We start from the raw sequence: 13,907 nt of genomic DNA, 5'->3' as shown, positions 1-13,907 counted from the left end.
TGGGGTCCTGTGTATAAATCCTTCTGCCTGTCCTCTGGTGTGGGACTTGGGAGTGACATGCCCATGGGAAAATAAAGAGCAGGGTGGGCTCTTGCCACCAGTTTTTTGTGAACACATTCTGTCCCAGTACTTTGGAACAGGCCTGCGCTTGTCGGCTGGCTGCCCTGCTCATTGTACAGAGCTCTTGGATCACAGCTTCCTGGCCTGGTGTCCTGTCCTGGCTCTGTTCCCAGCTCAGTGAACTTTGCTCATGCTCCTGCCCTAGTGACCCTCAATTTGCCTATGGCTAGATGAGGCTGGAAGGCTGTAGAATTCCTGGGTTGAGAGATTTGCTGTGCAGAGTTGGTCATTTTTTCCAGGCATAGCAGAGCCAGAAGTGACGGCCACCAGCAGGTTTTGTGTGTGGCTCCAGATCTCTTGTTTTGGACGGTGGGTCCATGAGAGCAAGGTGGGGCTGCTTTACCCCATTTTATTGCTGACTTAGCCTAAGAAGCTCACCAGACCCAGGGGAGACCAGGATGGGAGGCTTTGGTCAGTATTCATTCCTTCGTTCCTTTACTCATTCATTCTCATTCACCATTAAAGACACAGAGATGATTAAGTGGCACCTACCTTGCCAGAGCCCAAGGTGAGGATGGGAGACAGACCCAGCACCATCCTACAGTTACAACGAGGGGAGCTGTCTGGAGGCAGGAGAAGGCAAGGAGGCAGGAGCCAATGGAGGCTTGGATTGGGCTAGGCGCAGGGGAATGGACAGAGTAGATGAATGTGGGGTCTTTCTGGTGACCTGTCAGCAGCACTGACCAGTGACTGACAGAATTCTGGAGATGGGAGAGAGTGGAGCTGGGCATGACACTTGTGTGCTGGTCTGGTACTTGAGTGGATATTGTGCACCATGGATTTGGAGTTTCAGCAGAGGAGGTCAGTATCTAGGGCTGCCACACTGCTGTGGTTCTCATTTTTAGACTCAGTTTCCTCTGCTACAGAGGAGAGCTACAGAGCATCCAGGTGCTGGGTTACTCTGGCCCTGGGCCCTGAGGCAGGCAGGCAGTACCTCTATCCAAGTGGGGCAACTATCATTTGTCTCCCTCAGACATGGTCTCTGGGGGCTCCTCCCGGGACTGGAGAGGATGCTGGAGGTGAGTTGACACAGACTGGCTGCCCATTTGAAGTCAGCAGAGGCTGTTCAAGTGCAAGATGCACTGCCCGGAGGTCCATAGCAGGCTAGTAGGGGTTGGGTGGGCCTCTGGGTATTGAAGGGGAAGGAGAGGGTGATTGTGGACCATTTCTCTGCCTGGGTCCTCCAAGTGGTCCTGACTCATGACAGGCTTTTGACAGGAGACCTGCAGCAGGAGAGTGGCCCTGGCCTCTCCATAAGATCAGTCAAGGTTCTGCTCCTGCAGGTTCCTCCAGACCCTCTGTGGGACCCTTACTTTCCCTGGTACCTGTGTCTGAACAGCTCCTAGAATTCTAGATGGCCCAAGCCAATCCTAGCTCTTCCTGTTCAGATGAATAAATTGAGGCTGGAAAAAGGGAAGAGTCTTGCCAAAGGCCACAATGGGACATGGAGGGGCTCCAACATGAGCCCATATCTCTTTCTGTCTAGTTGCTGTGGCCTTAAAGGAACTGTCCCAGAGGGCCTGTATCAGTGTCCGAGTCCCTCCTTTGTACCTGATCTGTGTTGGGGGATGGAGAGGAGAGAGAACAGCCCAGGTTATTTAAATGGCTCTTGCCCTTGAAGTATTTGGGGTTGAATGGAGGCAGGAGGGTCAGACGTCAAAGAGCGGACACACCCCATCACAAAGTCAGCATGTCCACAAAGTCTCCTGTGGATTAGACTGACTTTCAGACCTAGAGGGCAGTGTGTGGGTGACGGGCCAGGGAAAGAAAGGGAGGGCATGGGGCACAATGATGAGCCTGGCCCAGCATGGTGAATATGCCTGTAAGCATTGCTTTTAATTCTCACAAAACAGGAAATGAGTTCTGTCAACCCAAATTGCAGGTAACTTCAGCAAGAAAAAAATGTTGCCATAAACTACTGAGAAAAGTTACTAAAGACATATTATATCCTGGTCTCAAGACAAACATTACTGTCACTGGCAGAGACATTCACAGAAAAAAGAAGAGTGATAGAGAAAAGAGATGCTCAGCTAGCCCGGTACCTGAATATCTGGATTTCTCTCTGCATGAAGAGCCTGATCCCCCAGTAGAAAACATCAAGTGCATGGTTCCATGTTGTGATTATACGTGTGATGATGATGATGATGATGATGATGATGATAATTGTGACTGCCATTTTGAGTTCTTAATATGTGGCAGGTTAGTTAAATGCTGTCGCTAATTCTCACAACTATTCTGCAAGGCAGGCATTGGAAATTCATCAAATTTATTCCAATTTATAGAAGAGGGAATTGGGCCTTGAGAAGGTAACAGCCTAAGGTGACCCAGATAGAGTGGGACCTGGAGCCAGGACTGTGGACTGCCAGAGCCCAGCCCCTCCCCTGGGGTCACACGGCCTTCACCACCTCGACTCGGGCTCTGTTGGGTGGGCCTGAGATTGGGTTAGATGGTGGAAACTGGCTTTATCTCTGTGCTCTCAGTAGGGCCCATGGAGCATGAAAGGGCCTGGGAAATTAACCTTGACTTGGTAAGGTCACTTCCTTTGCCCACAAGGACTGTTACTGAAGGGCCCTTGTCCATAGCAGGAGGGCTGCTTGGGTCCCAGCTCTGTTACTTTCCTGCCTCAATTTGGGCCTCAACTTTTCCCTGTCAGGGAAGTAGGGGTCAGGGTTCCAAACCTGCTCCGAAGGCAAAGAAGCAGATCTTGTCTTCATTCTCCTGCAGAAGCGCCATGACCCTCTTCCCCATGCGTTCATTCCTCTTGTAGATGAGCTCCTGGCGGAAGTAGCTGTCAATCTCCTGGGCTGTCACTTGCTCATGAGGTGGGAGGGTGGTGTTGATAAAATTGGGCAGCTGCAAAGGCAAGACAGAGGCTGCCTTCAGTTCTTGACAGAGCAAGGTGCCTGTCTCTGATACTCATGCAGCACAGGCGGGGCTGGGCTGCTTACCTTTCCTAGGCCGGACAGTGGGTGACATGCTTCGTGCATGTCTGTCATCAATTCCAATACCCTCTAAAATAAGTATTGTTTACAGATGAAGCAAACAAGAGCAGAAGAGACACGTGCAAAGTCACAGAGCTGAGACATAGGCAAAGTCATACAGCTAGTGAAGTGGCACAGACATCCTGAGAATCCTGGCTACTGCACTTGTATGTGTGCTTTCCTACCTCCTGATCTGCCCTGGTGAAACTCAGCTCCTAGACACGGATGCTGGGACCATGCTCATCTTCTTAACTGCTCTCACTTTAGTGCTGAACCTAGCACTGCCATGTGCAATGAACTCTGTTCAACAAGACGGTGGGTGGGGTCAATTTATCTGCCTGGTATGGCAGGAAGACCACAGGGTGTGGGATTTGGTTGACACGAGCTTTCTCAACCCTGTTCTGACACTGCGTGCTGCTGGGCAAGTTACTTAACTTTTTCCATCCCCAGACTTCTAATTTATAGGATGGGACTGATGTTTTCATGGGGATTCAATGGGGTGCTGTCATGGGCTGCATTTGGCCTACCTGACTCTACAGAGAAGAGAGGAGGAAGCATCACCTTCAGCTCTTTCTATGTCTAAGTTCCATATACCCATCCCTGGCTCCACCACTTCCCGGGACATAATGGAAACCTTTTGGTCCTTTTTTGTTCGACCCTTCTTTAGTTTTTTATTTTTGTGTGGTGCTGAGGATCAATCCCAGTGGCCTCAGACACACTAGGCAAGCGCTCTCTACCTCTGAGCTACAACAGCAGCGCCCTCCCCTGCTTTGGTCCCTTCTTGCAAATCTCAACCCCAGGACCGCAGCTTCTCCCATAAGATACTTGTTCAACAACCTGTCTTGGAACTGCCAAGCTTTCTTAGCCCTGGGCCCTTCCTCACCCTGCCCTCCACAGCCAGTCATGGGGTCTGGCAGCAGCACTGCCGATGTGCTCTTGAACTATACAGAGAGCTCTCCGAGTTAAGGGACAGAATCTTTGTCATTCCGGGTTCCCGGTACCTGAACAAAGTGCCCTGTAAGGGGTCCTAAAACTTGAACAAAAAATAAATCGATGTTGACCCTTCCTGACTTCAAAGGCCTCTCCTGTGTTCTTTGATACCCAACATTTCCTCTTTCCAACCTGGATTGCGGGTCCAGCCATTCCGGCACCATCTCCCTGAATGTGTGCATGGGGCCGTGGAAGAAACGGAGGCAGTGAATCAGCAAAGCCTCTCCTTTCTCACAACCCATCCAGTGCCAGCCACTGTGATCTCCAGGCTTTTGCTTGCAGGATCCCTTCTACCTGGAGTCTCCTCTTCCATTTCTCCAACTTCATTTCTCTCCTCTCTTGCAGAGCGTAAGGCCACATTGTACCAACACAGAAATCTTTGTTCAGTCGGTGTGGGTGGATGAGTGGACGGGCCGAGAGGCAGTAGAAGAAGAGTGGTATGGTGTCAGACAGCCAGGACACCTTGGGTTGGAGTTCCCTTTTTAGCTGCTTACGAGCTGGGTGGCCTCACTCTAAGTAGAAGGTGTCTTGGCCTCTGGGAGATTCAGTTTCCAAATTGAAAATAAGGTGGAGTGGGGGGGATTCACGTTATTGTAGGGATTGAATGTTTTGGAAAGTGCTTAGCACAGTGCATGGCACGAAGGAAGTCTCAGTAAACGGCAGCTATTAGACACCCAGCTTGGGGGATGGTGTGGCCTCATCACCTCCCGTGTGAGGCCACAGGCTGCCTGTGAAGGGAGGCCTTGGGCTGAGGGTAGAGATGGAGAGGACAAGCCGAGGGCTGTCAGAACCATCAGAGATCCACGAAGGCAGCACTTGCCTTCCCTCCTCCCAGGGTCCCTGGGACCAAGCTCATGCCACCCTTCCTCCTGTGTTCCTGACCGTAAATGTTCAATTTCAAAACCATGAAGGAGTTGGGCGAGACACTCAGTTCCCCATGCTGTCCAGCTGCTGGCGGACATTCTCTGCATTTCCATGTTGATGGGCCTTGGCTCTGTGCCAAGGATGGGGCTGGGTTTGGGCCAGGGCTGAAATGGGAGCAAATTAATGATGTCATTAGACCAGTCAGGGGCCTTAAATCTCCCATGACAAGTTTAAGTGCAGGATGCACGATAGCATTTCAAAGAGGACATGTAAGGGCCCCAGGGTCCAGAGATCACTCTGAGATGGGGAGGGGGCAGGGCAGGGCTGGTGGGGCTGTGAGAGATGACTCAGGCTGGTCAGGTCTGATGGTCAAGTGCTCAGGTCTGCTGATGACACGGATCTCCATAAACCCTTTCCCTTTATCCTTTCATCCATCGGGGACCCTCCATGGGTCCAGCCCTGTGCCAGGTTAGGGGCCATGGAGTACCCTCAGACTCTGCTGCCCCACTTGGGGCTCACAGCCCAGTGGTGGAGTCAGACATACCCACGGAATGCTGTGTGATGTGTGCTTGAAGAGGGCCCAAGGGAGCTCACAGGGCCGAGTGTCTTGGTTTGGCCAGGACAGTGCAGGTTTATGTCTGGAGGAGATGCTCCATGCCTGTCAATTATTTTGACTCTGAATTGTAATTCATTCTCAAACGAATCTGGGTTTGGACAAGACATATATGTAGCTGCCCTACACCTCAGGCAGGCTGGGGATGCAGGTGAGGTTTCCTGGGAGGGCCTCTGGATGCCCTGCCCCCATGTTGAGGCAGTGACTGTGGCAGCGACTGTAGGGGAGGGGTGTCAGAAGCCAGGACACAGTCAGTTCTGAAGGTGGGGACAGTGCAGTGGGGAGGCAGGAACCAAGTGGGAGGTGCACCCAGTCCCTTTCCGTAGCACTATCAACTTGGGCCTTGTACCTGTCTTGCCCTGGCCTCCTGAGGCCACTTCCTCCTCCTCCATGCAGCAGCTGAGACATCTTTCCAATCACATCACCCTTGGGCTCAGACTCTTCAGTTTCTCACCATCAGCAGGTGTTTTTGCCTCTGCAAGACCTGCCCTCTGCTCTGCAAGATCATGCCTTCAGGTGGGCCCGCGTTCCATGCCCCACCAACCTTCTTGGTCTGCCTGCCACCCTTGCCTCCATCCTCCCTGTGTGAAGTCCACTCTCGAGCCTCATTCCCATTCACCTTCTCCCTGAAGACTCCCAGGGCTGCAGGCAGAGTGACTAGCCTCGCATCTTCTATATCCTCAGCCTCCACAGACTGCAGATGCAGCCCCACCACAGCCAGACCACGTGGGGCTTTTGACACAAGACTTTCTGTTTTGGGGCAGCGTTGCCTCACTCTTCTCAAGGGTAGGCTCTGCCGAGCGTTCTGGTGTGCAGCCTGGGTTGCTATACGGGTGGACCAGTCCACTCACCCTCTGTCACTTCAGTATGGGCTGGAGGATCCTGACTCAGTTCTCTACTGCCAGAGACAAACTAGTGCTTCTGAACACAGGCTCAAAGGAAATCTGAGCTCACCATCCCCTGAGGTCATCCTGCACATTCCTCTTTCAGTTTAGTCAACCACAGCCTGGCCAGGACTTTGTCCTTTACACCCTTCTTCCAGGCTGGCCACATCACATTCAGCCAGTCTGAGTTGTGACCAGGGTCCTCTCTGTCCAGAGTTCCCCTAACCTCTCCCCCAGGGGCTGATGAAGGGCAGTCACTATGGAGATTTCTACAGGCCTTGTGGTGTTGGGATTCTCTCCTCCTTCACTTGTCTACCGCCAAGTGAGAGGCCTCAGAATCCCGAGCCTCCTACAGCAAGCAGGGTCTCTGGCTCCTTCCTCTTTCACCCTCTAAGCTATTCCAAGCAAACAATGTGCCTACATTTGCTTGTTTCATGATTGCTTACTGGCATATACTCTGTGCCAGGCCCTGAGGGGTCCTCTTGGCAGCAGGAACCAAGAGATGAACAGCATTATCTGTGCCCTCAGGGAGCCCATGTCTGGAGGGTACACAGCAGGCACAGACGGAACATCACGGCCTGGCCCCGGCACGTCTCTGGTCTGAACTCTAACTCCACCTTCTGCTCTCTGTCTTAGGCTGGTTCACATGATCATTTCCGGCTGGAACATTCCTCCTTCTGTCTGTGGCCAGCTCAGGTTCTGTGGCTTCTCACCTTGCAAGAATCTCTCCTGCTTTTCCCAGCCCCAACTAAATTAGCTGTTTCTGTGATGAACTCCAGCCACACTGCTCCCCAGAAAGCAATGGTTTCTTGCATCTCCCCAGTGAGGGGGTAAGCTCCACAGGGGCTAATTCTCTTCTCTCTTTGCATGCACAGTGCCTGGCATTTACAAATGATTTCATTAATTAATTCATTCAGCAAATATTTACTGAGTCCATTGTGGGTCAGGGACTGTTCTAGCCAGTTGGAATATATCAAAAATAGAACAGACCCAGCTCCTGCCCTCAGAGAGCTTGTGATCCAGTGGAGAGGATCAGACAATAACCACTAATGAACACATCAAGCATATATTGCTTTGGAGGATCTTCTAGACCTTGGGGGAACAGCAGAGCATAATAAAGGATGTAACAATGTGGAAATGGGGGTGAGGTGGCAATTGTTGGGTGGGGCCAGCCTCACTAAGCCGATGATGACTGAGTAAGTGTTGAAGGTGGAGGGGGAGCGGACCACGGTGATGCCTGGGAAGAGCACTCCAGCCAGAGGGAGCACCAGGGTGAAGGCAGGAGAGAGTGAGGTGGGTTCATGGGACGGCAAGGAGGCCTGCGAGGCTGGAGTGTGTGTGGAGGAGAGCCAGAGGGGAGGGCTCGGGAGCAAGGCAGAGTGTGTGGTGCTCAGGCCATTGCAGAGGCTCTGGCTTTTATCCTGAGAAAAATGGGAGGCCTAGGTGGTGTCCTGAGCAGGGAAGTGGCCTCTTCTGCCTAATTCAACTGCATCTTGGATGAATGGATATCTGAGTACCACGACAGAAGAAGCACAGGCGGACCAGGGGCAGCCAGGGAACACCTTACTCTACCCAGGGAATCAGAAAGGGAGGTGACAGTTGACCATGGCCAAAGTGGAGGAATTCAGAGAGAGGGAGGAGCCCTGACCAAAGGCACAGAGGTGCAAAAGGACAAGCTCCCTCAGGAGAAGAGCTGTAAGATCTACAGGCCTCCAGAACAAGCAAGGTGATCCGGGTGGGGAGCTGGCCTGTGACAAGGCCAGTAGAAGACAGGTTCTGGAGGGCTTTGAATGCCAGATAGAATGTCTTGGAATTTACCCTGAGAGCAACGAGGAAGCATGGTGGAATCTGGGCAGGGTCGAACCATTCTCAGAGCCTAGGGACCCTATTCACTCAGGCTTGATGGTAATCTTTCCTCTAGAACTTGAACAGAGGCAAAATGTCCTGGGCCAGACTGGAGTTCAAGCTCTGAGTTAACCATGGGCTTTCTCTTCCCTGAGCCTCAGTTTCCCCAGATGTTGAACTGAACCTCTCAGAGGTCTCCTTGGTGTTACAGGGTAAGCTTCAAGGTCCTAGGCCCCACTGCCACACAACCCTGTCACAAATCACTGCTCTTGATAACTTGATAATTCAACAGCTATAGACTGTGTGACCTTGAGCAAGTCTTCTCCCTTTCCTGAGCCTCAGTTTCCCCACCTATCAAGGGGATAATGATAGCCCCTGCATGTCAAGGTTGGAGAGGAGATGGCTTGTGCCTGGCACACGATGGGTGTCTAATAATTGCCAGATGGATTTTTATGGACCTGGCTCGAGGTCTTTGGAGCTGATGACCTAGGCACCGTGGGGCTGGGGGAGAGGAAGCAGCCTCACCTGGGACGTGTCGTGGTTGAAGATGACGGCGTTGAGGTCCCCGCAGTTGTAGTGCTTGATGAGGTCCTCTGTGGTGTAGGGCACCTGCAGGCTCCCAGCCCGCACGCTTTCGTGCTGCAGCAGGGTCTGGTTCAGGGCAAACAGCACCTGGCCGAGGAAAGAGAGGGGCATCAGGGCCACGCTGAGGGACTGGCTGGCCTCTGGGATGGCCCTCCTCTCTCTGGATTTCAGGGCAATAGGCCTGAGTCAGGTGTGTGCACCCAGCGCCAGCAGGCTCAGGAGATATTTCCATACCTCCCGCTTCCCACACGCTGCTCTGAGCATGGTCAGCCGGCTCATCTCCAGCCCTCTGTGCACACTGGTCCCCTCCTGCTCTGGGTTTCAATATCTTATCTAAGAAGCAAGATGAAGATGAAGACTCGGCTTGCCTGGGTTTGAAATTTTAGTTGAGTTTATCTTTTAACTCCTTTTGTATTCTTGTGCTTAGAAGCGTTCTAGCATATTTTCTAACTAAGAGCACATTCAAACAAACAAGTGAATGAAGACAAAAGCTCTGTTAGATGTCAAAGCCCAACCTGATGGCCACCTTCTCCGGAAGCCTCCCTTACCCAGGAAAGGCCCTGAGGAGCTGGGTCCTCAAAGTCTGGTCCACATTCATATCAGCAGGCATGTTCACAAGTGTCCCTGTCCTCTGGGTCACCATGCCTGGCCCTGGCATGCCCAGCCAGCTAAGTATCAGGGCCACTTGGAATGTTATGCAAAAATCAGATACCCGGGTCAGTTCCTCTGGAATCAGAATCTTTGTGTTTTGAACAGCTCCCTGGTTGCTTCCTGAGTAGCCCCACTACCTGTGGCATTTGTGGATCAGGGTTCTCATGGAACACTGATGCCAGGGCACACAGGTCCTTGGTAGATTGTCTAGTTTGGTGCCACTGAGACCCAGGGAGGGGAGGGCTCTTCCTCATATGACTGGAGCTGGAGCCAGCATCACAGGACTAAGTACCCCAGACTCCTTTGGTCAATGGGCGGAGAAGCTTGATCATTATTGGGGTTATTTAGGAAAGATGAAGAAAAGAATTCATTGCAATCCCTAAGCAAGGTGTTAAGAGGTGGTCTCAGGTCTCCTGTTCCTGCTGCTTTCCAAGCCTCAGTCTGTGCCTTCAGTCCTCAGGGCCTGCTCATTCTGCTCTGCACAATGCTTTAGACGACAAGCCCCCAGGGTCTTGGCCCACATCCATTCAGGTCCCAGCATCTCACACTGGGTCCACCTCCGTAGCTTCTCCCTGCAGTTCCCTGTCCTCCCAGTCATCTCATGTTTTTTTTTTTTTTTTTTTTTGTCGTCGTAAAAGTGAAATTCTTCCTCTTTCTCTTTTATGCTCAAAACTTTCCTATACTCAGGTTAAAGGGCTAGCTCTTCAGTAGCGTATCCAAGGTAGTAACCTGGACCTTTGACTCCCATGGTCTCCTGAGTGGTAAACTGATAGATTAATGGCCCCACATCTTAACCCCTCCCTACGTCTATGACTTTCCCCATGGAACTTTGTAGCCCCCCGCTTTCTGACTCTGGACTGTCTTTAGCCAATGCATGCCAGTAACCACTACAGATGAAGGCTCAGAAGAAAAGCACTTGCATGCTGCTGCTGCTTCCTGCACCTCTGCCACTGCCCCGAGAGCAGCCCAGGACAGTATGACGAGGGAGGAGAGACACATAGGGCAGAGTTGCCCAGCCAGGCCATCCTAGGTCAGCTGACTTCCAGGTAGGAGAACCCAGCAGATCAGCAGAGCACACCCCAACTGGTCCCAGCTACATGAGCAGTAAGTGCCATTGTGTCAAAGCATAACTGGTGACAGATGTTTGATATGCCATGCTTCCTTCCCCCATGGTGAGGACATCAGATTGCCACTGTTTAACTGCCAGGCCCTCTCAGTAGACCGTGAACTTCTTGAAGACAATAATTGCACCTCACTCATCTTGGAGTCTACAGCCCTCAGCACTGTGCCTGGTAAAGGAAGGTGTCATCCCTTTTTTCTTTAGTGCCTTGCCACCTGTTACGGTAGTGCAAGGATGCTTGATAAGGTCTTAAGAACAACCTGGACAACTCTAGCATTCTGTATGCATTTTGAGGCACACCACTGCCACAGGGCAGAAGTTCTCACCAAGACACATAATCTGAGCAAGAAAAGCACCTGAAGTAGGTGCACATGGCCTGGCCGAAGTGCTGACACAGGCAGAGGGGCCAGTTTGTGCTCATGAGCTCACCTTCACTGTCCCCTCCCAGTTTTGCTAATGGCTGGGCAGGAGAGCTGGACTGTGTGAGAGGCAACAGCCCAGGCTGCTCCCCCTAATGAGCTGGCTGGAGATGAGGTCAGACTCCCCTACCTCTGGGCCCTCTTCAGGTCCCTAGGCTCTGGCTGCCACCACTGAAATCCGATCTGCAGCCATCTGGTGCAGGGTGTCGATGGCAGCATGGTGGCTGGGGATGGATTACAGGAGGCAGTGGCCTTATTACTGTGGACATTGCTAAGGCAACAGGCACTTCCTCCCACAGGTCACATGCCTTGGATGAAAGTGTCTGTGTTGAGCTGATCCATTCCCCTCCTCTGAGGGCCTGGGACACGCAGACTTCCTGTGACCACACCCAGCCGCTGCACACACCTGCCTGCTGCTGCTCAGGACAGCCCAGCCAAGGCGCCACCTGACCTGTGGTGAGGTCATCGGCTGAGGCGCCAGAAGACCTGGCTGGAGGGGAAATGACTCCCCTGGACCCTGCTTGCCTCACGGAGCCACCTCTGTAATCAGGTGGCCCTCACGCAGCTGGGAGGTGTTCTCGTGGATTAAGTGTATTACGATCTGCGGGGTGTTAAGAACAGCCTGGCATGTAGTAAGTGCTGACTATGTGTTCGCTAAATAAAACTAGAAGAAAATAGTTAGACTCAAGCCTTCCCAGTTGGAGCTGGGAGGGTCCCAAGAGGTCATCTGGTCCAGAGGGTTTTCAAACCTTTTTTAGCCATGGAATTCTTTTTTGCTGTTTTCCAAAGGAACCTTACTTGGAACTCCAAATGTAGAGTGGATAAAAATGGAAACTTTGCTTGCTGATTTAAGGGAGGCAGACTAGAGCCTCAAGTCCTGCCAGCTCAAAGCTTCCATGAAGCTGGGCCTCCCACGGGTACCTGGGGTCCTGGTTCGGTAACCACAAATCTCATCCTATGTCCTCATCGCATGAAAGGGGAGAGTAGACAGGGTCCTGGAGCAGGCAGCACCGGGCTTGCTCAAGGCCACACGTGAGCTGGGGCTCAGTGGGCTCCGCCCTGTGTTCCTGACTCCTAACCCAGGGCTCTTTGTAGTGTAGGACCTATGTGGCTGAGGCAGGAGTTTCAGATGTCCACTGGCACAGTTTCTGTTCAGCAATACTCATTTATTTCTGGATCCTTGTGAAATAGTCAAGAAAATTTGTTATTACTGTGTTACAAATGGAAAAACCAAGGCCGGGTCATTTAAGATTGTATCCCAGTTGGAGCGTGGGGGGCACTCTGTCATCCCCGACTCTGCTAACTGGGTGGGATTTGGTGCCTCTCACAGATCCCTGTACATAGACCCTTGCAGCAGCATCTATCCCACTGAATTGTTCCTTTTCCTGCCTGTTCACTGTTGAATCCCAAGGTCACCAAGAGCAGACACTGAAGAAATAACGAAATGATGCTGATCCTGGGGCACATGCTCCCACCACACTGCCTTTATGATTTATAAAGAAATCTTCATCCATTCATTACTAGGATTCCCTGGGTTTATTGAGCACTTACTACAAGTCAGGAACTTCCTAAGCTAACTATTTAATCTTGATAGGAACTCAGAGGTAAGAAAAAAAAAAGTAGAACTGCAGCAAAGAGATGTTAAGCATCTTGCCAAGGTGACAATTTGGAGAGAGGTAAGATGGGACATTCAGGTCAGCCTGGAACCTGTCCTTTTAGTTAACCATTGCCCACTGGGGCCTCTCTCTGCTGACTTGGGGTAAGGGGCTTGGGAAGCTAGCAGGAATGATGTCCCTATTTCTCTGGTTTCACACCAAGGTCCTACAACCAGGACTTAAAGCAGTATGTCCTCCTCCTGAGCATTCTTGGTGCTTCTAACAGAGAGAAGCTATACTCATTCATTCATTCAACACACATTGACTTTCAGCTCCTTCTCATTTGGAATCTGAGTTTGGTGGACTAAGTGGGCTTGTCTCCGACCGCATGGAGCTCAATTGGAGAGCAGACAGGCCATGGCAATCATGGGAAGGGTGATACACGTTCAGGCTTTAGGATGAAGTGCCAGTCTGAGTTCTGCCTCCATCTCAGTCATCCTGAATTCCTCAGCCTGGCACTGCTCAGACTTGCAGGCTTCCATGCTTTCTGTTCTTGGCCACCTTAGAATAACAAACCTTCCTCACACAGAGCCTCGGTGGCCCACTCTAGGATAATGTTTATGATAAGGTTTGACGTGGAATAACAAACACTGGGCCAGAGCTGCCTCACTCCCCCTGGATGGCTGTGTGGAGGCCCAGCCACCAAGAGCCCTGGGCCTCCAAGAGCCCTGTGCGTCCCCACAGCCCCCTCCCTTGTCAGGCTTGCTGGGCTCAAGGAGGCCCACGGCATTTGCAGAGAGTAGGCCTGGAATTTAAATATGTCTTCAAATGCGGGCCTAGGAAGGAGCAAGGCAGGCGCCAGGAGGCTGGGGACAGGTTTATTCTTCCAGACGAGTCCAGTAAACAGTCCTGGGTGATCTGGAATGGTGGGCCCAAGGCCTATGCTCACTTGGTGGCCCAGCAACATCATCTAAGAAGAAAGTGGCAGGACCTTCTTTTTTAGGAAGGAGGTTTGGACACAAGGCCCTGGGGACAGGCCTGACTCTCAGGCTAGAGGTCCAGGGTGGGCTGAAAGCCCTGCTAACCCACGTGGGAGCCCAGGAGGAACCCAGAACAGGCCCCAGGCCACTCAGCACACTCACTAAGCAGCTCCCATGAGCCAGGCGGGTTTAGGCGCCTGGGAGTTAGCCAGGGGCAAAGCAGACAGAAAGGCCTGCTCTCCCAGCGCTTCCCTGTGGCT

General features: G+C 52.0%; 1 protein-coding gene across 2 annotated transcripts in view; it reads right to left on the bottom strand.

Annotated features, from left to right (window-relative positions):
• The window catches only part of Trabd2b (TraB domain containing 2B), a 228,117-nt gene that overhangs the window by 29,176 nt on the left and 185,034 nt on the right, over window positions 1–13,907 (bottom strand). The window contains exons 3-4 of one of the 2 annotated variants that reach the window (XM_047526267.1): window positions 8,823–8,969; window positions 2,799–2,973 (exon numbers count right to left, since the gene is read on the bottom strand). In XM_047526267.1, coding sequence (XP_047382223.1) covers window positions 2,799–2,973; window positions 8,823–8,969 — 322 coding nt within the window. The remainder of the gene's footprint in view (window positions 1–2,798; window positions 2,974–8,822; window positions 8,970–13,907) is intronic. The other variant, XM_047526277.1, reaches the window with a different exon arrangement.

Source organism: Sciurus carolinensis, chromosome 1 (assembly GCF_902686445.1).
Source record: "Sciurus carolinensis chromosome 1, mSciCar1.2, whole genome shotgun sequence".
In the NCBI taxonomy this organism is placed as follows: Eukaryota; Metazoa; Chordata; class Mammalia; order Rodentia; family Sciuridae; genus Sciurus; species Sciurus carolinensis.
This window is presented reverse-complemented; position numbering and strand designations above follow the sequence as displayed.